This window comes from Dipodomys merriami, unplaced genomic scaffold, assembly GCF_024711535.1.
Source record: "Dipodomys merriami isolate MVZ:Mamm:240054 unplaced genomic scaffold, mDipMer1.0.p SCAF_5, whole genome shotgun sequence".
Lineage (NCBI taxonomy): Eukaryota > Metazoa > Chordata > Mammalia > Rodentia > Heteromyidae > Dipodomys > Dipodomys merriami.
The window spans coordinates 10,231,805-10,257,674 of NW_027206068.1; the positions used below are offsets into that span (position 1 = coordinate 10,231,805).

The window sequence follows — 25,870 nt, forward strand, 5'->3', positions numbered from 1 at the left end:
GGCCTTCTGGGAGGAAGCAGCCACTTAAAAGGTTCAAGGCCAGAATGTCAATCCCCATGATTGCAGGACTTTCAATGGGGTGAACAGAAATGGAAGTGCTCCTCCTGGACATGATGGGCTAAAAAGAGGGACTATGCCATTCTCCACAAAAGATGCTGAAAAACGTGTCTCCTGTCACAGCCACCAGCCTTTCCATTTGGATCCTGGGTTCTGTCTCATTAAACACAAGAGTTGATTCAGTTGGGTCTGTCTAATTATTCTTATTAAAATATGTAACCATAATATTTTAATTGTAAATTAAAGCTGCATGCATCAGTGAATCTGAATTCATTTTAATTTTACAATGGCTCAATGCCAAGGCCTTTTTATGGAGAAGATCCATCAGCTCAGATACTGCTCTGCTGGGAATATGAACCAATGTTCAAAAGCAATGTGTTTAACAAGGGAGCCTCCCACTATCTCTGCTCCTCCTGCTAGATTTATTATAGTAATAAAGCCATATTAATGAGCCCAAATCTTAAAAAAAAAAAAATCACCAAACTTCTAAGCTGGCATTGGTTTTCCAGTTACAGAGATCCAACGTTCTAGGCTACCGGCACCACAAAGATGGCAAAGACATCTTAATTCACACACCAACCACATGACTAATGAGTAATTCTGCTATCAATGGGCACCAATGGGAAGGTGCTTACACAAAAAAAAAGCTGGCTGTGGTGGCGCATGGTTTGAGGCCAGCCCAGTTAAAAGTTAGCAATACCTCATCTCAACCAACAAAGCAGGCAAGCATCTGCAATCCCAGTTATGCTGGAGGCCAGCTGCAGATTGGTCTCAAAAACTTACCCACAAAAGCAAAAAGCAAAAAAGGATCAATAGAGTGCCTACCCAGCAAGAATGAAGCCCTACACCAAAAAAAAAAAAAAAAAAAAAGTAACAAAGAAAGAGAAGAGGAAGACGAAGATGAAGAAGAGGAGGGGGAGGAGGGGGAGAGGGAGGAGGAGGACGAGGAGGACTATGACGATGACGACAAGGAGGAGGAGGACCATGTATCGTTGGTCTAAGTTCTAGAACCACCAATAATATAGCAGTTGACCGCCCCAAGCATGATTAAATGGGTCCTGGATTATTTTAAACTGTAACAAACCAGCTAGTAGGACACTGAACAGCTCAGGCAAAACTTCTGCTAATTCTAGCTGACACAGTTTACGTGCACTATTTGAGTAGGCCAGGAGATTTAAAAAAAAGAAATTATGAGCTGAGCCTGAAGGAGTCATTAGCTGTTCAACATGCTATGAAGGCTGAGAAGAGATAATTTTTGGCAGGAAGTAAACATCTGAGAAGTCCAGAGGACACGTGTACATTCAAGGCGCCACTATAAGCTCAGAAATAAGTCATGGGAAGTATGCTGGTGTGGAGTAGGAAGAAGAGCACAGTTTGGAGGGGATAAAAAGTAGCTTTGGGCCCTAAAAGACCCTGGAGAGCTCATAGAGAGGAGAGAGCCTGACTCTGGTCTAAGAACAATGCTTTAGAAGCTAGATCGCGTAGTTACATGTTAAAAATAAACAGAGAAGAGATGAATTCCTATCACAGTACACCAAGATCTAGCTCACAATAGTAATTTCCTGCTAACAGAAGCTAAAGCAGGTTTTCAGACATCATGCTCTTTCTAGTTGCAGTATTTGTTTTCTAATATTATAATAATATTGTATAATGTTTTTGCGATAAGAGTTTCACTGTGAGGCTAGGAAGGTGGCTCAGTGGTAGTGTGCTTGCCTTGCAAGCATGAGGCCCCTAGATTCAATGCCTTAGCACCACATAAGCAGAAAAAGGCAAAGTGGCACTGTGGCTCAAGTGGTAGAGCACTAGCCTTAAGCTGAAGAGCTGAGGGACAGTGCCCAGACCCAGAGTTCAGGCCCCACAACCGACAAAAAAAAAAAAAGTTTCACTGTGTAGCCCTTATTAGCCTTGAATTTGCGATCCTCCCACTTCAGCCTCACTAGTTCTAGGATTACAGAGATGGACCAAATTAAAGGCTTTTTCCTTATTGCAGTACTGGGAATTAAATCCAGGGCAAACTCTGGGCAGCTCTCTGTCACCGAGCTTACATAATTATTTTTAAGAAAGGATGTTTTCAAGGTCAGTGACATGCTTTACATTGTTGGTTAAGACTGATGTTCAGGGGCTGGGACTGTGGCTTAGCGATAGAGTGCATGCACAAAGCCATGGGTTTGATTCCTCAGCACCACATAAGCAGAAAAAGCCAAAAGTGGCTCTGTGGCTCACGTGGTAAAGTGTTAGTCTTGAGCAAAAAGAAGGTCAGGGATGTGCTCAGGCACTGAGTTCAAGCCCCAGGACTGGCAAAAAAAAAATTTTTTAAGACTGATGTCTAGGCTTTACAATAAAAATGAGGTAATTATGGGGCTGAGAATGTGGCGCAGTGGTAGAGCACTTGCCTTGCATGCATGAGGCCCTGGGTTGGATTCCTCAGCACCACATAAGCAAAAGAAAAAAGCCAGAAGTGGCGCTGTGGCTCAAGTAGTAGAGTGCTAGCCTTGAGCTGAAAAGCTGAGGGACAGCGCCCAGACCCAGAGTTCAGGCCCCACAACCGGACCCCCCCCCCAAAAAAAAATGAAGTAATTAAACCAACCAAAAATTTAAAAGCTTCTTATAAAAAAAAAAAAAAGACTTTGTCATTTTCATGGTTAGTAATCCCCACTCCTGTCCCCAGAAGGAAAAGTTTAAATGTGCATTTGGAAGTGCTGGTGATAAAGACATATAGTGGTATTTGGCCAGTGCAGGTGAGCAGTAAAGAATTCACCCTAGCCAAAGAGTTAGTTCTAGGCACTGCCCAGATTGGGAGTTGGTCTCTAGACCTAGAATGTCCTGCCTAAGGTGGGGGGAGGGATAATAGGAGAAAAGCGAAGGGGTGGGTAACAATACTTGACAAGAAATGTACTCATTACTTTCCTTATGTAGTTGTAACCCCTGTTTATAGCACTATTACAACAAAAGAAAATTTTAAAGAATGTCCTGCTTGAGCATCTTCGTTGTCCTGAGGATTTGGCCACCACAGAGTCTAACATGATTAGCACAGGTACTGTGGGCAGCACTGACCTTTACAGGAAATGGGGACTAAATGAAATGTACAGCTGACCTCCAGTTTCCATGGGATTCAACCAACCACACATCAACAATATTTGAAAATGAGCCGGGAGCTGGTGGCTCAGACCTGTAATCCTAGCTACTCAGGAGGCTGAGATCTGAGGATCGTGGTTCAAAGCCAGCCCAGGCAGGAGAGACCGTGAGACTCCTATCTCCAATAAACCACTAGAAAACAGGAAGTGGTGCTGTAGCTCAAGTGGTAGAGTGCTTGCCTTGAGCTGAAGAGCTGAAGGACAGTGCCCAGGCCCAGAGTTCAAGCCCCACAACCGACAAAAAAAAAAAACAAAACCAATATTTGAAAATGAAAAAGTTGCATTTGTACTAAACATGGACAGATTTTTTTCTGGTCACTTTTCCATTAAAAAAAAGAACAGTATAAAACTATTAGCATGGCATTTGCATTACATTTGACATTATAAGCAATTCAGGGATGATTTAAAGTATGTGGGAACAAGAGCACAGGTTATATGCAAATATTAGGCCATTCTGTACAAGAAACCTGAGCATCCCTTAGCCTGGAACCAATCCTCTATGGACACCAAAGGATGAGCACATTAGCTCAACCCCCAGGTGGAAGCTGGGCAGCTGGGCTGAATTCTGAGAGGCCAGGTAGCAGTCAGGAGAGAACAGTCTTGCCTCAGCTGCGTGGAAGGGGAAAAAAGTCAGAAATCCAAGAGACAACAGGAGGGCCCAGGTAAAACTAATGGCATATAGTTCCTCCCGGTTGTTCCCCAAAGTGGGAGCATTCTTTGTTGAGTTAAAAAAAAAAAAAAAAAAAAGAAAGAAAGAAAGCAGACCACATGGAGCAAAGAAAGGGTGGGAGGCTGAGCCTGGAGAATTCTGAGTCATAAGAAGAGATGCTTTTGACAAGCAGTGGGTGGCAGAGTGCTCCACAACTTAGTCATCAGAACCAAAAGATATAAAGGCCACAGATGCCCTCTGATGGGGAGTAGAGTCGCAGGCAGCAGAGCAGGCACTTTGTTCTTCTGTTAGTTCTCCTCTAGGACGCCACAGTTCATGGTCAGTGAATGAAGAGCTAGTCTATAGTGAATGGATATGCAAAGGGTATTTATTTTTGGATTTATGATGGCATACCTCCTTCTGTTGTTCTGGAAACATCTTCAGCACAGCAGAGGATCAATCTGAAAAATAAGATAGCAACACTGAGTGAAAAAGAACTTCCACAATGGAGTAGACAGGCCTCTCCCTGCCTTCTACAGTCCCTCACAGGTGACACTCTGCCCCTCCTTTACTCCTGCCCACTCTAGATGGAGCAGTCCACACTAGCAAGCTGGATAATGACAGACCCTCCAATCCCAAAGCCAGCTAGAGCTGGAGCCTTACGTAATGGTAGGAGGATGGAAATGCGGGGGAAAGAGAGGAACCATGGGAATGGGGGAATGCTGTTAACAACAGTGAGACACACATGGAAGCAACACCCAGAGAGACCCACCAGTGGGAAGAGCTCTGAAGGTTTCACTGGGAACCCAAACCTTCAAGGACCAGGTCATTCAATTCTTTAAGCATGTTACTGCTCCACCGGTCAGACAAGACATAGTGTGGCCTACAGAGGGGAGCCAGGATTTGACTATGACCTTGCAGCCAGGATATTATTTGTTTTTTGTGGGGTTTTTTTTGCTTTTTTTGGGGGGGGGCGCCAGTCGTGGGGCCTGAACTCTGGGCCTGGGCGCTGTCCCTCAGCTCTTCAGCTCAAGGCTAGCGCTCTACCACTTGAGCCACAATACCACTTCCAGCTTTTTTTCTTTTTGCTTATGTGGTGCTGAGGAATCGAACCCAGGGCCTCAGGCATGCAAGGCAAGTGCTCTACCACTGAGCCACCTTCCCAGCCCCCAGCCTATTATTTGATTCCAGGCCTTACTCGTGGCCAGGATTGTCTTTTGTTCTTTAAACCCTATTCAGTACATAAGCTCATTAGAGTCAACACCTGATCCTGCTTACAATTTAAAATTCTCTGCACATGAGTATGGTATATGACTGAAGATCTGAAGGTAACACAGAGTAGATTCTGACACAGTAAAAGAGGAAAAGAACCAGAAACTACAAAGGAGGTGTTAGGAAGAGAAAACAACAGAGAAACCAACCTAGTGACCAGAAGAAAGGCAGAGTTTCAACCCATCCCCAGCTCCTTGGGAACAGGAGAGAAAGCTGAAGACTGCATTATAAGGTAAAACTGACATCCTTGGTGACAGCTTGCCAATTCAAGCTTTAGGAAAGAAACACACACACACACACACACACACACACACACACACACACACACACACAAACTGACATCCTTGGTGACAGCTTGCCAATTCAAGCTTTGGGAAAGAAACACACACACACACACACACACACACACACACACACACACACACACACACACACACACACACACACACACACACACACACACACACACACTGTGCTGCCAGCTGAGCCACACTTCCATTTGCAGCTTTTTTTGGTGGTTAACTGGCAACAGTCTCACCGATTCTTCCTGCCCACACAAGCTTCAAACTGTACTCCTCAAATCTCAACCTCCCGAGTACCTGGCTCATGCCTGTGAGTCACTGGCTTAGACAGTGACTGCGCTGATGTGGAAAGCTAGCCTTTGTAAAGGAAGGAGTTCCATCACTCTCCTTAACCTCAGAGGCAACAGAAAGATGCTGTATGCAAAGAGTATCTACTGTTGAAGATTGGAAGCCTGAGAATAAGGAAGAATCATGGCTCAAGGAGTTTCAGGGACAACTTGACATAGAATTTGGGTGTGAACTGGTCCCAAGAAGGGGTTGAGAGGTGGATGGGTATCCAACAGGGTCCTGCAGAGACGTTTTAAGATGCATGGAGCCACAGTGGTAGCTCAGACCCCACAGGTAGCTGCTCAAGATGACTGGGAGAGGCTCTGAACCTCCTGTAGAGGCATGCTGCAGGAGGTGCAGTTGCCTGAGGAGAATAGCTGGGCCTTAAAACACTCCACTTGGGTTTAGTTAGATGCAGATGATGTTTCAAACTTTTCTGCCTAGGCTAGCTTTGAACCATGATCATCCAGGTCTTGGCCTCCTGAGTAGCTAGGATTACAGATGTGGGCCATGGGCACCAGCCACTTACTTTTTAGTTCTGCTTTGCCTCTCTTCCTTCACTCTGCTGTCATCATATCTGAGCCAGAATCCCTGTCTTTCAGTATTCAATCTTAAATCAGATTTTCTTCCAGTTCTGATTGCCCAGTTGTATTCTGCTCCTATCTACAATCAAAACTACTCTCTCACTCATTATTTGCTTCTATCTCTATTCCCCATCCCTAATCCTGCCTTGTTACCTATACTCTTAGCTGTTAACAAGAACATCATTTGTTCTTTGGGGGTTTGTACCTAGTGTTTCTTTTCTTTTTTTTTTTGCACATGTGTTTATCTGTTCAATAGTCTTCATTTTTCCCCTCCATACCTCAATGTAACATTAATTCAATTTTTTTCTATTTATCTCCTCTACTTTCTCATCAACTTCTTCTATTAAGCTTAGCTGTCACCATAAAGAGGCTGGAAGCATGGCTGAAGTGGTAGATCACCTGCCTAGTAGACATGGTGCCCTGAGTTGAACACCCAGTACTGAAAAAAAATTAAAAACATAGACTTGAGTGACAGTAAAGGCAGAAGTAGGATAGTGAAATGGGAAGCTGTTTTAATGGCCTCAAATTTGTTTTGATAGAAAAGGTTTGGTTATACAACACTATGAACTCACTTAACACTACTCAACTGTTTACTTATAAATGGTTAAGAGACTAAAACTTAAATGCATTTTTTTAATTATTAAAGAATAAGGGTAATCAAGAGGAAGGAGCCTTTGCCAAGAAAGGAGCACTGAGGCTGAGACCTAATGGACAACATGATTTAGCTAAGACATCAAAAAGTGAAAGACTTTTTTTTTTTTTTGGTCATGGGGCTTGAACTCTGGGCCTGGGCACTGTCCCTCAGCTCTTCAGCTCAAGGTTAGCTCTCTACCACTTGAGCCACAGCACCACTTCCGGTTTTCTGGTGGTTTATTGGAGATAAGTCTCACAACTTTCCTGCCGGGGCTGGCTTTGAACGGTAATCCTCTCAGATCTCAGCCCCCTGAGTAGCTAGGATTACAGGCTGAGCCACTGGTGCCCGCTGTGAAAGACTTTCTTGGCTGAGGGATTTGTGTAGGGAAAAAGAGGCAGAGATTGGATAGAGGAGGAGCTAGAAATTCAGTCAACAGATTCCTATATCTGATCAAAGGGAGTAGAAGGTGAATCTTAGCTCCCCACACAGCCTGGGCTGCGCACAACTGAATGCTAGGCCAGGCAGATCTTGTGCCCTCATACCTCCACCCTTTCGAGACACCCTGAACACAGTGTCTTCCCCAATTTTGCACACAAACCACTTCTCCTCTACAGACCCATTACACCACAGTGTATGGGGCAGTCCCCACCTAACATGAACTTGACTTGCATCATTATACTTGCAGATTGTCTCCCCATTTCACAGAATTTCCTCATTTCACTTCATTTCCTCATCTATGAGCAGAACCTAAACATTCTCAACTTCAGACTTGACAAAATCAAGCCAGGCACTAGTGGTTCACTCCTGGAATCCTAGCTACTCAGAACACTGAGATCTGAGGATCACAGTTCGGTGCTGGCTGGGGTAGGAAAGTTTCAGAGCCTCATCTCCAATTGATCACAAAATCTTTAAAAAAAAAAAAAAAAAAGGAAAAAAATGAAGCTGAGGTTCAAGTGGTAGAGTGCTAGCCTTGAACAAAAAAGTTCAAGGACAGCACACAGGACCTGATTTTAAGCCCAGGACCAGTGCGAGAGTGTGTGAGTGTGTGTGTGTATGTGTGTGTGTGTGTGTGTGTGTGAGTGTGTGTGCACGTGCACACACACACAGAGTGAAAGAAGAAGGGGGGTGAGGGAGGGAGGGAAACAAAAAAGAAAATGAAAGTCAGAGGAATTAAGCTGCATAAGACTTTGAAGCCAACAAGAAACCTAGTTTTAACTCCAGGCTGTTGGCTTTCAGCCCTGGTCCTCCAGTGCCTGACCTCCATGATGGTGTGACATGGACAAAGAACTCAAAGCTAGCCTTCATTCTCCCCAAAAGGCCTCAGCTGTTCTCACCTAGACAGAAAGTAAGATGGTCTTTACAAACAACTTTTCTTTCATCAGTCAAAACACTTGACCATATTCATAGCTAAAGTACTTTATATGCATTACAAAAACAGAATAGGAAGGGAGATGAGGGAGAGAGGTGGAAGGAGATGGAGGGGGTGGGTTTGATAGGTGTACATTAAATATACGCATGGAAAAGTCACAATGAATTCCTTTTTACAATTAATATATACGAAATGTTCAAAAAATATTTTTAATCATCTGACCTTGTCTTTGTTCAGGATATAAGCTTGGAGACAGAAAAGATGCAAACAATGCATCTTTCTAGCATCTCTGTCCATCTTGTGTTTTTTTTAATATATTTTTATTGTGAAAATACTGTACAGAGGGGTTACAATTACATGGGTAAGATAATGAGCACATTTCCCATCAAGCATTGTAGCTTTGTTTCCCCTTCCCATCCCTTCCCATCCTCCTCCTCCCCATCCCCCCCACCAAAGTTGTAAAGTTCGTTTTTCGACATAACGACTTGTACCTCTCATTGTTGCAATGGGTCCTCCTGTATCCCTGTTTTTACAGTTTGTTTTTTCCCTTCCCCTCCACATATACCAACATCATATATAGTGAAAGCAGGGGTTATACCATGGAGGAGGGACATACAAGGCACCAAAGACATAATCTTATAAATATGTTAGTAACAATCCATCTTGTGTTTATTCTGACTCCTCCAATGCAGTTTCCTCTGGTCTCAAGCCACCTCTTTAATACTGAAGAGACACCATGGTGGGACAAATGTAGCTAAAGAAAGGTGTCAGTCACCCTGTTTCTTTCCTACACAATTCCACCTCCAGAGAGGCTATAATTATTCTTTAGATGTTAAACATCCCCAAGGCTCATGGTCACACTTACTAAATGCCACAAGGTCAAAGTGAACTTTGTAACAGGCCTGTTTTCAGAAATACCGAGGATTCTCAGCAATGGGTCAGTAGGAACCTGTTTATCTGAGCAAGCATCATGGCAAGTAAATGCACTCTAGTTTAACCCTATAAGGCTAATCATGGAAACAACCAATTAACAACTTTTTTGTTATTTATTTCTGGTTCTGCCAGCCTGCGGCTGAGTTTTTCAGTTTCTTCCCAGGAAGCTAGTGTCAGGGTCAGCAGCTGGCTGCTGCCCACGCCACTGCCAATGTGCCAGTCATTTTTGCCAATGGTTTTGGCAAAAAGACTCATTCACCAGAAGGCAATTATAAGAAGAAAGATTTATTATAAGGATAAGCTAAAAGAAGCACAGGTGCACAAGTCTCTGTCTGGGCATTTACGCTTCCATGTGTCCATGTGCCTACCGCACCTTCTGCGTGCATGTCTTTGTCCTTCTGTGTCCTTGTGTGCGCTTTCCCCTGTTTCCAGCGGACCAGTCACTGCCTTATATTGCTGGAGAGTAGAACAGGCTTAATGACAAGTCCTGGGGCATGCTAGGCTGGAAGGACATAACCTTTTGGCTATACGCTGGGTCCCCGAACTTAGCACCTTTTGATTTTAGATGCATATGAGTAAGTTTTTGTTTAGCCTCCCCTACAGCCAACCTCCTTCACTCAGATAAGGGAGAGCCTCATCTAACTCTTCAGAAGAGATGCTCCCTGATTCAGGAACCACTAATAAAAAGTGTGTTTGTACACTAAGTTTTTTCTTGTTTTTGTTGTTGTTTTGTTTTATTCAACTTCTCCTTTGATAGCCCAAGCTAGCCTCAAACTTACTCTGTAGCCCAGGCTGGCCTCATATACACCATCCTCCTGCCTCAGCCTCCCTAGCACTATGATATACCACCATGCCCAGCTGTAATTTTGTCTTTTAACAACATCAAACTCAACAACAATATAAAAAATAACAATTAAAAGGTGGGAATGGATTTGATAGTATTTCTCCAAAGATGATATATAGTCAGCAACTGTAAGACAGCATGTTCATCCCTAATTGTGAGAATTAATCTTGATTGGATTGAGCAGCACTTAGAAGATTAGCACCTCCCTGTGTGTCAGGAAGGGTGTTTCCAGAGTGTTAACTAGGGGAGGATGACCCACTCTGAATGTGGAAAACACCATGCTTCAGATGGGATAAAATGGGGGAAAGGCCAAGTGCGGTAATGTATCTATTCTCTTTCTCTGCTTCTGGTCACCAGGAGGAGAGTGGCCATGCCAGGTGTTCCATGACCATGATGCTCTCCCTCAGCAAGAGCCCACAATCAATGGAGCCATGGACCATGGACTAACACTTCTGAAAGACTAAAACCCCTTAAGTTGTTTGTGTCAGGTATTTTGTCACTACAAGTGTGACTATGCTCAGGAAAATGTTTATCAAAACCACAATGAAAAATCACCTTACATTCACTGGGATAGCTACTATGGGAGGGAAAAAAACCAACAGAAATTAGTGAATATCAATGAGGATATTGAGAAATTCGAGCCCTTGTTCCTGTGGGAAGGAAACACCCCTATTATAGAAAAAGAATATAACAGTCCTTGAAAAACACTGAAAACAGAATTCCCACATCATTTTGTAATCCCATTTCTGGGCATATATTTTTAAAATCTGAAAATGGGATGTCAAAAAGATCTTGTACACACATGTTCAAAGCAGATTTATTCACAACAGCCAAAATGTGCAAGCAATCCATGTCCATCAATAGATGACTCACTAAGCAAAATGAGGTACATGCAAACAATTGAGAATTCAGCCTAAAGAAGAAGGAAATCCTAGCTCAGACCACAACACAGAAGACCCTTACAGATAGAGAGAATCCAATCATAAAAAGGCAAATCCTTTATAGACCATTTATATGATGTTTTAACATGACAAAGCGAACAGTGGTCATTTATTAGTGACATATTAAATAATTATAAAACTAGTTTCTACATTACTTTCAAAAGATTTTTTTTTTGTCAGTCATGGGTCTTGAACTCTGTGCCTATGCGCTGTCCCTCAACTCTTCAGCTCAAGCCAAGGGATCTACCATTTGAGCCACAGGCCAATTCCAGTTTTCTGGTGGTTAATTGGAGATAAGAGTCTCACAGACTTTCCTGCCCAGGCTGGCTTTGAACTGTGATACTCACATCTCAGCCTCCTGAGCATGATTACAGGCCTGAGCCACAGGCACCAGGCTCAAAAGATTTACAATATATTTCTTACCTTAAAAGTCAGGAAAGGGAAGGAAGGGAGGGTAGGGAGAAAAAAAGGGAGGTGGTAACAATGCTCAATAGGAAGTGTACTCATTACCTTGCTCGTGTAACTGTAATCCTCTGTATAGTATCTTTACAATAAAAAATTTAAAAAATAAATAAATAAAAGTCAGGAAAACATGCATATTAAAAAAGAAAAAAAACCTAAAGGCACTTAGTTACTTTTGATATCCTTTTCACACACATGGTAGCAAAGTTAACTTCATTCTTTCTATGTTGCATTTCCTCCTATAATATCAGATATTTTATTTAAAATTTTAAGAATCATTGACTTCTTTCACATGTATGGGGTGGGGGGGCATGCACGCACTCATGCTGGTCCTGGAGTTGTCTCTGAGCTTATTTGTGCAAGGCTAGCACTCTCCCACCTGAATTACAACTCCATTTCCCCCTTTTTTGTGGTCAATTGGAGGTAAGTCTCATAGACTTTTCCTGCCCAGGCTACCTTCAAACCAGGACCCTCAGACCTCAGCCTCCTAAGTAGCTAGGATTACAGGTGTGAGCCACTGGCACCCAGCTGCATTAGGCATGGCGTAGTGGGGCTGCAAGCTCTCCTAGATCTCCCCAGAGCTTGAGGTAGGCTCCTGTTCTAGGGCAGGTAGATGGGCTTCTGTGACTCTCTGTGACACAGGTGACTCACTGCCTCAAGGATTAGTGGTAGCTCACCTTTGGCAGGTAAGTCAAGCCTCAGGCTACCCAAGTGTTTTGGCATTGTCTGACACAGAGAAGAAGGAGCTGAGCCATGGCTCCCTCACGGCATCTACAGCAGGAAATCTGAACTTTTTAGGAACTGAGGGTGGAAAGTGATGAAAGAGAAATTGAAGAGATAATCATGTCCCAGCTAGAGTTCTGAGACATAGTAGACAACCAGAAGCCATGAGGTAGATAAAAGATATCTAAAGAACAATAATACTGGCCTCCAGAAAAGCTAAATGACAAGCAGCCAGCAACAGTTGGTAAAGTCCAGAGCTTAAGTTTGTAGTATATGCTCACTTCCTCTGCCCAGGCCCCTAACAGTAAAGACTTGTAAATTACAGCCTGAGGGAAACCCCAACTACTGCAACAAAAGAATTTACCCAAAAAGAAAAAGAAGATCAAGCTGCACCAAGACAGGAAAGCAGAGCCCACCAGTATGTAGAGCCATCTCTAAACCAGACCCATGCTGTTCTGATTCAGCTTAACCTTAGAACTTGAAAAAGGACAAACTAATGCAGAAAAACAAACTGAAATTCAGTTAAAGGTAGAAACAACTAAAACTATTCCTTAAGCTAAAAAAGAAAAAGGTCAGCGACATTTCTTTTTTAAGATAAGGAGTCTATAAAAGTACTGCTTTGTAATACATAAATCAATCATACCACTAACCTGCTATTCTCTACAAAACACATGAGTTTCATTGATAGTGATAAACATGACAGTAGGACAAAACCAGAGTTTATGTCTTTTTTAAATCAGGGTTTAAAAAATTGGGAACAAAAATAATTTTAACCTCACAATTACTTTGAGTCATTTAGAAAAAGTTCTGCCTTGGATACTCATTGGCCTACTTATATGTGTTGGGCCTAACTCCAAGGCCCTTCATATTCACACTGAGGACAGCCACTGTTGGGGGATGCAAATAGACAGAACTGAAGGAAGCGGGCACATGGGTGCCAGGGAACATGTACTGTGACGTCCTCTTTCCTCAAAAACAGCCCTAACCTCCCGGATAAAATCTAAAAGTATTTTTTCCACTCCTCAATCATTTCTTGGTTTATGCCTTAAAAGGTTCTCAATTCTGTAAAAGAACAAAGTTGAGTGAATCTCACCTCCTGATCTCAGAATTTATTACTGAACAGCAGCACTGAAAACAACATGGTATTGACATAAGGATAAACAATAAGGGAACAGAATAGAGACCTAAAGTAAACCCATACCACTGTTGTCAAATCATTTTTGATATGGGTGCCCAAAGGTGAAAGAATTGGTGAGAAGCAAAGAGTTGGATAAGAAATATTGGCAAGGCAAGGAACTTAAGCAAATACAAGGGGATTGACATAATCTCCTGTATCCTATCCAACCCACAGTGGAATCAAGCTAGTTCTCAATAACAAAGCATACCACAGAAATTACTCAAATACATGGAAATTGAACAACACACTTCTAAGCAACACCTGGGTAACTGAAGAAATTAGAGAAGAAATTAAAAAGTTTCTACAATTCAATGAAAATGAAGGCACATCACAAAGACACTTGTGGGACACAGCAAAAGCAGTCCTCATTGTCCACATCAAAAAAATAGAGACAGACCAAGTAAATAATCTCATGTTTCAATTAAAACAACTAGAAAAACATGAAAAAAAATGGAACCTAAAGTTACTATACGGAGCCAGATAATCAAATTAAGAGTGGAAATTAATTAGATAGAAAATAGGAAAATTATAGATTAAAATTAATAAAACAAAAAATTGGTTCTTTGAAAAACTAAATAAAATTGATAAACCTTTGGCAAGATTAATTAAGGAAAGAAAAAAGGAAACCCAAATTAACAAGATCAGGGATACCACGGGAAGAATCACAAGAAGTACCCAAGATATCCAAACAATTATAAAGGACTATTTTCAAAAGTTATACTCTCTAAAGAAAGAAAATCTGGCAGAAATGGATGCATTTTTAGAGAAATACAAGTTGCCCAAACTGAGCAAAGAAGTAAATCAATTAAATAAGCCAATATCTTACAACAAGATACAGGAAGCAATCAGAAGTCTTCCAACAAGGAAAAGCCCAGGACCAGATGGATTCACAACAGAATTCTATAAGACCTTTAAAGAAGAACTAATACCCATACTTCTCAAGGTCTTCAGAGAAGCAGAAAAGGAGCTATCCCAAACTCATTCTACAATGCCAATATCACACTCATTCCCAAACCAGGCAAAGACCCACCCAAAAAAGAGAATTACAGACCAATCTCCTTGATGAACACAGATGCAAAGATCCTTAACAAAATTCTAGCTAACAGAATCCAGAAACACATTGAAAAAAAAAATCATTCTGGGTGTGTGTGGGATTGGTACAGGTGAGGAGGTTATTAAAATGATGACTTTCAAACAAAAAAAATCATATACTACGACCAGGTAGGCTTCATCCCATACGTAAATCAATAAATGAAATCCAACACATCAACAGAGCCAAGGTCAAGAATCACATGATTATCTCCACAGATGCAGAAAAGGCTTTTGATAAAATACAACATTCACTCATGTTAAAAACTCTGGAGAAAAAAGGAATAGAAGGAACACTCCTCAAAACAATAAAAGCCATATACGACAGACCAATAGCCAATATTATACTTAATGGGGAAAAACTTCAACCAATTCTCCTAAAATCAAGAACAAGGCAAGGATGCCCACTGTCTCCACTACTCTTCAATATAATCCTGGAACCCTTAGCCAAAGCAATAAGGCAAGAAAAAGACATTAAAAGGATCCACATAGGAAAAGAAGAAGTTAAACTATCGCTTTTTGCAGATGACATGATTCTATACCTTCATGATCCCAAAAACTCCATCCCCAAACTCTTAAAAATTATAAATCACTTCGGCAAAGTAGCAGGATACAAAATCAACCCACAAACATCAGTCGCCTGGGGCTGGGAAGGTGGCTCAGTTGGTAGAGTGCTTGCCTTGTATGCATGAGGCCCTGAGTTCGATTCCTCAGCACCACATAAGCAGAAAAAGCCAGAAGTGGATCTGTGGCTCAAGTGATAGAGCGCTAGCCTTGAGCTGAAGAGCTGAGGGCCCAGAGTTCAGGCCCATGACTGACAAAAAAAAAAAAAAAAAAAAAAAAAAATCAGTCGTTTCCTGTACACTGACAATGTACAAGCAGAAAGGGAAATAAAGGAAGCAACCCCATTCACAATAACCCCTCAAAAAATAAAATATTTAGGAATTAACCTAACCAAAGATGTAAAAGAACAATTTAACAAAAACTATAGAAACTTAAAGAAAGAAATTACAGAAGACACTAGGAAATGGAAAGACCTTCCATGCTCTTGGATAAGCAGACTTAATATAGTGAAAATGGCAATACTGCCAAAATTAATATACAAATTCAATGCAATTCCTATTAAAATCCCAGTGACGTACATTTCTGAAATACAGAAAACACTCCAAAAATTCATGTGGAACAGCAAAAGACCTAGAATAGCCAAAACAATTCTAGGCAAAAAAGACAACATGGGAGGGATCTCGATGCTGGATTTCAAACTCTACTATAGAGCCATAATAACAAAGACAGCATGGTACTGGCACAAAACAAACACGAAGACCAATGAATAGAAGACCCAGAAATAAAACCACACACCTACAGTTAGCTGATATTTGACAAAGGAGCCAAAGACATATAGTAGAAGAAACATAGCCTCTTCAACCACTGGTGCTGGGAAAACTGGGCAGCCACATGCAGAAAACTAAAAGTGGACCCCAGCCTATCACCATGCACCAACATCAACTCAAAATGGGTTAAAGACCTTAACATCAAACCTGAACCTCTGAAACTACTGCAGAACAGAGTAGGAGAGACACTTGAACTTATAGGCAGGAACTTCCTGAACAGAGTCCCAGGATCACAACAAATTGGAGAGAGACTTGACAAATGGGACTACTCTAAAATGAAAAGTTTCTGCGCAGCTAAAGCTATAGCAACCAAGCTAGAAAGACAACCAACTACTTGGGAAAAAATATCAGACAGTATATCAGTATATATCAGTATATCAGACAGTATATCAGACAGTATATACAGGGAACTCAAGAAACTAATTCCTCCCAAACCTAACAAACCAATTACTAAATGGGCAAAGAAACTAAAGAGAGACTTCTCAGAAGAAGAGATAAAAATGGCAAAAAAACACATGAGGAAATGTTCACCATCCCTGGTTGTGAAGGAAATGCAAATAAAGACAACCCTGAGATACCACCTTACCCCAGTCAGAATGGCCCACATCCTCAAGTCAGCCAACGGCAAATGCTGGAGGGGATGCGGAGAAAGAGGAACCCTATTACACCGCTGGTGGGAATGTACACTTACACAACCACTTTGGAAAGCAGTCTGGAAGGTCCTCAGAAGGCTAAATTTTTTTGTGGGGGGGTCCGGTCGTGGGGCCTGAACTCTGTGCCTGGGTGCTGTCCCTCAGCTCTTCAGCTCAAGGCTAGCACTCTACCACCACTTGAGCCACAGCGCCACTTCCGGCTTTTTTCTTTTTGCTTATGTGGTGCTGAGGAATCAAACCCAGGGCCTCAGGCATTCAAGGCAAGTGCTCTACTGAGCCACCTTGCCAGCCCCAGAAGGCTAAATATTGACCTCCCTTATGACCCAGTCATACCACTTCTAGGCATCTATCCTGAACAACAGAAACCAGTATACAAGGACACATGCACCTCCATGTTTATTGAAGCACTGTTCACAATAGCCAGGATATGGAAACAACCCAGATGTCCCACCACAGATGAATGGATCCAAAAATTGTGGTATCTATACACAATGGAATATTATGCAGCCATTAGAAAGGTCAAAATAATGGCATTTTCAGGGAAATGGATGGAGCTAGAAGAAATCATGTTGAGCGAGGTAAGCCAAGTGCAAAGAGACAAATGGCACATGGTTTCCCTGATAAGTGGATGTTAAATCCACAATGTTAGGTGATACGACAAAATTAACAGGATTTAAGAAACAAAGGACTTCCACTCATCTGGTCGAATCACTACTAAATAACCCCATGCTGCTGATCACATGTATGGTATATATGTGCACACCGGAGGGAAACCAGGAGGAAGACACAGAACTAGAGGGAATCAGGGAAAAACATACAACAACAGCGGGACCCATCAGCTGCACTGGACATTGACCAAAATGAACTAAGCAACTCAATGGCAGCGATGGGAGGGAGGGAACAAGTGGGAAAGAGGGAACAGCTGATGCTGTGCAAAGCAAAAGAAATGTACATATCACCCAATGCAGAAGAAATAATGTATTGCATTATTTATAAATGTTATAGACCATGATAGACAATTTGCTCCATGAAAGTTAGAATGTGTTTGTGACTTTAACTAAGCATCACTATCCCACAATACTGTGAAATTTGGGAAATTATGTAACCACTTAATCACAATAAAAAATTTGGAGAAAAAAAAAGAAAATAATAGCAGGGAGGGAAGGGATGGTAGGGGAAAACAAAGGAGGAGGTTACAATGCTTGATAGGAAATGTACTCATTACCTTGCTCATGTACTCATGTAACTGTGAACCCCTTTGTACAGTATTTTTTTTTTTTTCGGTTGTGGGGCTTGAACTCTGGGCCTGGGCGTTGTCCCTTAGCTCTTCAGCTCAAGGCGAGCGCTCTACCACTTGAGCTACAGTGCCACTTCCGGTTTTCTGGTGGTTTTATTGGAGATAGGAGTCTCACGGTCTCTCCTGCCCGGGCTGGCTTTGAACAGTGATCCTCAGATCTCAGCCTCCTGAGTAGCTAGGATTACAGGCGTGAGCCACCAGCGCCCGGCTGTACAGTATTTTTATAATAAAAAAGACCGTATTAAAAAAAAATTTTTTTTAAAGAAATATTGGCAAGGAGCCGGGTGCCGGTGCCTCACGCCTGTAATCCTAGCTACTCAGGAGGCTGAGATCTGAGGATCACGGTTCAAAGCCAGCTCAAGCAGGAAAGTCCGTAAGACTCTTATCTCCAATAAACCACTAGAAAACCAGAAGTGGCACTGTGGCTCAAGCAGTAGAGGGTTCACCTTAAGCTGAAGAGCGCAGGGACAGCGCCCAAGCCAAGAGTTCAAGCCCCACAATGAACCAAAAAATATTTATATATATTGGCAAAGATATAGAAAACCAGACTACTTGATGGCTACAAAAAAATGGCATAGTCACTTTGGAAAAAGTGTTGAACACAAGAAAGGAAAAGGGGAACTTGAGACAGGGAATAGCTGAAAGATAAGAGCTGTTTCTTCATGAAGTAATGAAAAGTCTTTTTTTTTTTTTTTGGAGGGTCCGGTCGTGGGGCCTGAACTCTGGGCCTGGGCGCTGTCCCTCAGCTCTTCAGCTCAAGGCTAGCTCTCTACCACTTGAGCCATAGCGTCACTTCCCGCTTTTTTCTTTTAGCTTATGAACTCTGGGCCTGGGCGCTGTCCCTCAGCTCTTCAGCTCAAGGCTAGCTCTCTACCACTTGAGCCACAGCGTCACTTCCGGCTTTTTTGTTTTTGCTTATGTGGTGCTGAGGAATCGAGCCCAGGGCCTCAGGTATGCAAGGCAAGTGCTCTACCACTGAGCCAACTTCCCAGCCCCTAATAATGAAAAGTCTTAAAGTTGACTATACCAATACTGTACTTTGGGGCAAATATTCTATATCACTGAATGGTATGCTTTAAAGGGGGAATTGTACAATATATGGAACATATCTCAAAATTTCAAACAACTGCTGAGAGTTATCACTTAACTTAGTGTTTCTTTGTGTTCTTGTTGGCAGTGGTGGCTGGCTGGCTGTCTGGTTACAGGGTTTGACCTCAAAGCCTTATGTTTGCTAAGCAGGTGAGGTACTCTACCCCTTGAGCCACTCCCCCAGTCCCTTTTTACATTTGTTATTTTCAAAATAGGATCTTGCTTTATGCCCAAGCTGGCCTGCACTATGTCCTGGGGATATAGACATGAGCCACTGTGCCCTGTCCCCCTGCCTTCCCCTCCGCTTGGATGCACCCTTATTCTCAGACACACGGAGTTTCCCAAACTTTTATACCTGGGCTAGCCTTCAGAGATTAAGATGCCTTAATCTCTACCCAAGAAGCTAGGATTACATGCTTGAACCATAGCCTCTGGACTGACTCAGTGATTCTACTCATACAAGTATATTCAAAAGAGACTAAGCAAGTCCATTGAAACTTATATACACGAATATTCATAGCAATACAACGCATACTAGCCAAAAAAGGAGAAACAAATTCCATCAATAAACTGTGACATAGCCATACACTAATTGCAAAGGAATGAAGTCTGGTACACGCTATATTAAAACATTACACTAAGTGAAGGAAGCCAGTCACAGCAGTGCCTGTGGTATACGGTTTCATGAAAGTCCAGAATGGAGAACAAGATGAGATGCCGAGTTCAAGGTGCTTAGGGCTGAGGACAAAAAAGAAAATTTGGAACAGAGAAGCAATAGTCAGAAGATAAAGAGCTGTTTCTTCATGAAGCGGTAAAAATACTCTCAAATCGACTATGCCAATATTGTACTTTTTGGCAAATATATCACTGAACTGTATAGTTTAAAGGGGGAATAGTACAGCATATGGAACATATCTCAAAACTGTTTCCTGAAAAGTGCTATCAGAAAACCATGAGCCTAAACTATTGAACTCATGGCCCTGGCATATGGTGCAGATGAAGACTCTCCAAGCATCATCCGCACACCCTCTGAGGTCTGCCATCCTGGCTCCTAACCCTTCTGTTTTGTCCTGTGGCTGTTGCTGGCCTTTTCAAAGCACCTGCAGAAGAGTTCCATGGAGGGAAGGGAACGTGCAGAACCCTGCCAAATAAGGACCACTGAGATTCTAAAAACAAGCAGCACTGAAGGCCAGGGGGACTGGTCGGTCCAGTGTTCTTAGAGGATGTGCTTGCAGAGTGGCTGCAGAGTTAAGGCAGGCAGCAGACAGGGAGACAGGAAGACAAGCTGTTCTCCCCATGCATGACTGTGCTGGGGGCAGGGTGTGAAGTCTATCGAAGCCAGTGAGGAATTTGAGTCAAGCAGCCCAGTTTCTTCCAGTGTTTGGGGAAACTTAGATGGTTCTGTAGAAAGAGCTTAAAATCTTCTCTTTGCTGAGAAATACTGACTCCTATCTTGGGGAGGAGCAGGATACTGGTTAGGTACCTAAGTTACTTTGTCCTGAGTAATCCTCCTCGCCTCCAGTCACTTTGTAGCCATCTTGGTATCCAGGTAGGGCCCTACTGCCTCCAGCCAGGTATCCAACCACCCTTCCTGAATAATCCTGAGAAAATGGACCACCTCTGATGACACCTGTGACCTGTAACTATTTTAACTGAACTAAGCTTTCTCAGCCCCCACCCTCAATTATAACCTAAGACAATCATCTGTAATCACCCCTCAAGATGAACTGAAGAGGTACCAAAGAGTTGTCTTCCCATAGCTGACATGTAATAAAATCTCCTTTCTCTGCCCTTCACCATGTCTCTTATATTTGACATACAGAGGGCAAATAGCAAGCAAGGCACTGTGATGTTTCCCACAGGATACAGAAAGAAAATGGGGAGACCTATAAATTTATCCTTTGCATGGCTCTTATAATCTCGCAAGCCTACCTCTTCTGTGATATACTGAGTTGGTAGGCAAGGATCAGACTGCCTAGAAAAGACTTTTTTGTAATTTTATAAAACACTGTAAACAGAATTTACTCTGAAAGTATTTTTTTAAACATTTATTTTTTATCTTTTTTTTTTTTTTTTTAGTCCTGGGGCTTGAACTCAGGGCCTGGGCACTGTCCTTGAGCTGCTTTTTCCAATAGCATTCTACCACTTGAACCACAACACCACTTCCAGCTTTTTCTGTTTATGTGGTACTGAGGAATCAAACCCTGGGCTTCATGCATGCTAGGCAAGCACTCTACCACTAAGCCACATTCCCAGGCTCTCTTTTATTCATTTTTATATCTTTAAGTAGTTATATAAAGAAGTTTCAAAACAACATGTCCATTCATAAGTATAATACATATAGATCAGTGTTCTCTCTTCCTGGAAATTTTTAGTAGGAAAAAATTACAAGGCAGAGCCCAGAAACTAACCTTTGAACACTGCATGGAGAAAGCCATCTAAATAAGCCCTTGGGTCATTTTTAGCCTTCTAGGTTCCCAACCTTACCAGCTGCAGGAAAAGGCCAGGAAGGTGTCAGAGTTTTATACAAGCATCTTTATCAGATTCTAAGCTTCAAGTCTTCCAGCTTGATTATAGACATTTAGGACGACCAAGTTTTAGAAAAACTTTCCAGTAGTCTAAATATTGCAAATAGCACTTAAGACCATGACCAAATTTGAGGGCCAACAGCAAATGGGGAAGGAAAACAATGCATTAACTTTTGTTTCTATGTGTATATTTACTTTGCAGAATTGGTGCTTTGAATTCAAGGCCCATACTTGCTAGGCAACGGTTATACCACTTAAGCCATGCCTCCAGTCTGTTTTAAACATTTTTTTGCCGGTCCTGGGGCTCAAACTTGGGGCCTGGGCTCTGTCCCAGAGCCTCTCTGTTCTCAAGGCTAGTGCTCTACCACTTGAACCATAGCACCATTTCCACTTCTGGCTTTTTCTGTTTATGTGATACTGAGGAATCAAACCCAGGGTTTCATGCAGGGTAGGCAAGCACTCTACCACTAAGCCATATTCTCAGCCCTGTGTTAAAACTTTTTATAAAGCTAAAAAAAAAATCTCTCAATTTAATTTCTCCTTTATTATGAAACTTTATTTTCCCTACTTTGGAGATATCCAAAGCACAGTTTAGTAGGAACAAAAAAGAAGAAAGAAGAAAGAAGGAGTAAAAGGAAGAGAAAGAGGAAGAGGAGGTGGTGGTGAAGGAATAGGAGGAAGGAAGGAAGGAAGGAAGGAAGGAAGGAAGGAAGGAAGGAAGGAAGGAAGGAAGGAAGGGAGGGAGGGAAGAAAGGAGGGAGGGAGGGAGGGAGGGATGGGAAGGAGGGAGGGATGGGAAGGAGGAGGAGAAAGAAGAAACACGAAAAGAAGAAGGGGGGCTGGGAAGGTGGCTCAGTGGTAGAGCGCTTGCCTTACATGCCTGAGACCCTGGGTTTGATTCCTCAGCACCACATAAGCAAAAAGAAAAAAGCCAGAAGTGGCGCTGTGGCTCAAGTGGTAGAGCGCTAGCCTTGAGGTGAAGAACTGAGGGACAGTGCCCAGGCCTAGAGTTCAGGCCCCACGACTGGACACCCCCCCCCAAAAAAAAAGAAAAAAGAAAAAGAAGAAGGGACAGGAGGGGGAAGGAGGAAGAAGAGGAGAAGGAAGAAGAGAAGGAAGAGGAGGAGGAAGAAGGAGGAGGAGGAAGAAGAAGAGGAGGAGGAGATAATGAGGATGTGGCAGTCTGTAGCACCAAAGTCTCATATGAGAGTGCTGGTGGCTCCCACCTGCAATCCTAGCTACTCAGGAGGCTGAGATCTGAAGGTCCAGGTTCAAAGCCAGCTTGAACATAAGGATCTGTGAGACTCTTATCTCCTATTAAGTAGCAAAAAGCAGGAAGTGGACGTGTGGTCAAGTGGTAGAAAACCAGCCTTGAGCAAAAACCTAAGGGTCAAACCAATCTGAGGACCGTCTTTAAAGCCCACAAAACTTGCCCAGATAAAATACATTAAAACCTCTAGACAAAGCCATTGCCCCATGGGTCAGTCTTTCTGAGAGCCTCCTGTGTAGGAGTTTCTGCTTACTGCTCACCTGGTGTCCATTGTCCAAGATGTTCATTCTTCTACTTACTAGTAGGCATAAATGCAGATTACACCATTCAATATCAAAGGGACAGTGAAATGAGTAATACATCTGGCAAAGACAACTCTTTGGCCTAAGACAACTCCAATATTAAAACCACTTGGTAACAACTGAAAAAAAAAAATGTAATGAGTGTTCAGCCCTTTAACAGAAGTCCCTACTGAGCACAGAGGAAAGGACAATGAAACCAAAGAGGCCCCTGGTCAGCAGGGCTCATTCACTATCTCCAGGGCCTTGATTCACTTCCTGCCTCAACAAAACCTCTGGACTTACCAATGTTCAATCCAAAAGGAACATTTGGTCCCATCGGGTGAGCAAGGAAAGGCTCCCTGGAAGGAGCACAGAACTGACCAAATGAAACCAGCAGCAGGAGTCTTTCTCAAAGAAAGCTGATCTTGTGATCTCATCAGCAATTCAAAGTCCAAAGATTAACAAAATAACCTAAGGAAAACAAATGCTCTAGGAAGGAGGGAAAATGTAGACTGGCTGTGTTCCAGAAGCAGAGGTAGTGTGTAATAGAGTTCTCAGAAAACACATCTTATTGATGCAAGATTCAAGGTTAACAGGTTATCACCTTCACCAATTTGAAAAGGATGAAATCTGGGGAAACTGTCACCTCCATGGAATATCCTGGCTGGGGACTCTGAGCTACATGCTATCAGAAACTATACTTAGCTGGCCAGTGGAAACAGGAAATGGACACAGAAGATAGGTTTCCATCTAAGATGGCCCCAAGTTTCATTTGCACCTTATCCGAACTCAAAGTTCTAATGGTCACATACCCTTAAACCAGAATTCCTTCTTCCAGGTTGGTTGGATCCAAAGTGGCTACTAGACTGCCATATGATCTCCATCTTCATTATGACCCCAGTATGCTAACTAACAACCATGCTCCACACCCAACTCTGGCTCCCACACCAGGACATATGACAACTGCCATGGTGATCACTGGAAAGAACCATAAAAGAATGCACAGAAGATTTTACCGGATTCTCAGAAAATCTCCCTTATCCCTCCTCCTTACCCTGTCCCTTCCTCATTTCCCTTATCTAAATAACCTTCCAATCCACAAGGTGAAGGAGTTGATTTGTGAGTTTAATCTCCATTTATGCTCTTGGTAAAGAAAAAAAAAAAGGTTCCTGCACTCTTCAACTGGTACTTAGTCTTGTTACTCACTCCACTGTTCCATGAGGGAAAACAGACCAGGTTGGAGCAAAAAATAGTAACATGTGTACTCATTTACACACATACATATGCACAGAAAAAGATTCCAGAATGATGCTGAAGAAACAGAATTTGGTGAGAGGAGCTTTTTTTTTCTTTTTACATCCTTGCATTGTTAACAATTTTAAATATATTAAATATATACTTAATATTTTTAAACTTTTGTAATTTAAAAATATAAATGAGGGGCTGGGAAGGTGGCTCAGTGGAAGAGTGGTTGCCTAGCATGCATGAAGTCCTGGATTCAATTCCTCAGCACCACATAAGCAGAAAAGGCTGGAAGTGGCACTGTGGTTCAAGTGGTAGAGCACTAGACAAGGACAGAGAGGCTCAGAGACAGACACCAAGACCTGAGTTCAAGCCCCATGACCAGCAAAAAATATATATAATATATATGCATAATACAAATAAATATACATATATAAAATAAATTATTGTTATCCTTGTTCCTTTTTTTCTGAAGTAGGAATATCAATCAGAAGGAAAGAACAGAGCCTGGAGAAATGAACACTTGGCTTCCTTTCTTTATCACCTTTTGACATTTCTTCCTGCTTTAGCTGGCACATTAGGTTGTATTTTTATTCAGTTCTGGTAAGCTAATTTGTGAATCAAGATTCATATTAAGAGAAAAAGAAAGCAAGAATTTTACAGCAAGTACAGAGAGTTGACAAGAGAAAAAAGCCCAGCCCAACCTAAGTCTGTGGTGGTATCAGAGGCTTGACAGACAAGTTTCCTTAAATGTAGGTCTAACTGACATGCCCTTCCAACTCTGAGATAGATTAGAAAAACCAATCTCTCAATCCTTTAAGTGAAGATGTTGGGAGTCTGGAAGACTTAACTCCTTCATACTGACTCTTCCCTGGGGGCCCAGCTGCCTTGAATAAAGGGCCATAAGCTAGACAGCCAGTTGGACTGCCCTCATGCCAACCCTGACTGCACTGAGTCCTCATGGATATCCTGAAGAAGCTATAAGGTAACCACAGCTGCTTCCTGCTAGGTCCTGAAGCCACTGTCCCAGCCACTATTTCAAACAGCTAGCACTAGACTTTTTGCCTTCACAAAGCTTAATGAACTCTCCGTGATCCTGCAGCCAAAGCATATTTCCCCTAGTGGCCAAACCCAAAGGACAGTACTGGTCCAAAAGGTCCTTCATTTGCATTAGACAATTGTGATTGGTATAAGTGTGGTCCCTCATTTGCACAAAGGATTGCTGTGATTGGTGCAGGCACTTTTGCTACACTCCTCTGGTTATATAGTATTTTTTTTCTTTGTCAGTTATGGGACTTGAACTCGGGGCCTAGGCCCTTTCCCTGATCTCTTTCACTTAAGGCTAGCACTCTACCACTTTGAACCACAGTGCCACTTCCAGTTTTCTGATGGTTAAGTGGAGATAAGAGTCTTACAGCCTTTCTGGCCTGAGCTGGTTTTGAAATGTGATCCTGAGATGTCAGCTTCCTGAGTAGTTTGGATTACAAGCTTGAGCCACCAGCGCCCAACTCATCACTTTTGAGCCAGCTGGGAGAAATCCTCATGTACTGAGCAGGGTAATTTTGCCAAGGGTAGTATTGCAAGGCTAGGCCCAATAAAACGCTTCTGATGAGTGGTCTTTC

At 42.4% G+C, this 25,870-nt stretch overlaps 1 protein-coding gene across 1 annotated transcript in view; it reads right to left on the reverse strand.

Moving 5' to 3' along the window:
• Nucleotides 1–25,870, reverse strand: part of Snx10 (sorting nexin 10) — an 82,062-nt gene that overhangs the window by 26,628 nt on the left and 29,564 nt on the right. Inside the window, exon 2 of the mRNA XM_069996055.1 lies at nt 4,255–4,301. Within this exon, the coding sequence (XP_069852156.1) occupies nt 4,255–4,278 (24 nt within the window). The 5' untranslated portion in view covers nt 4,279–4,301. The remainder of the gene's footprint in view (nt 1–4,254; nt 4,302–25,870) is intronic.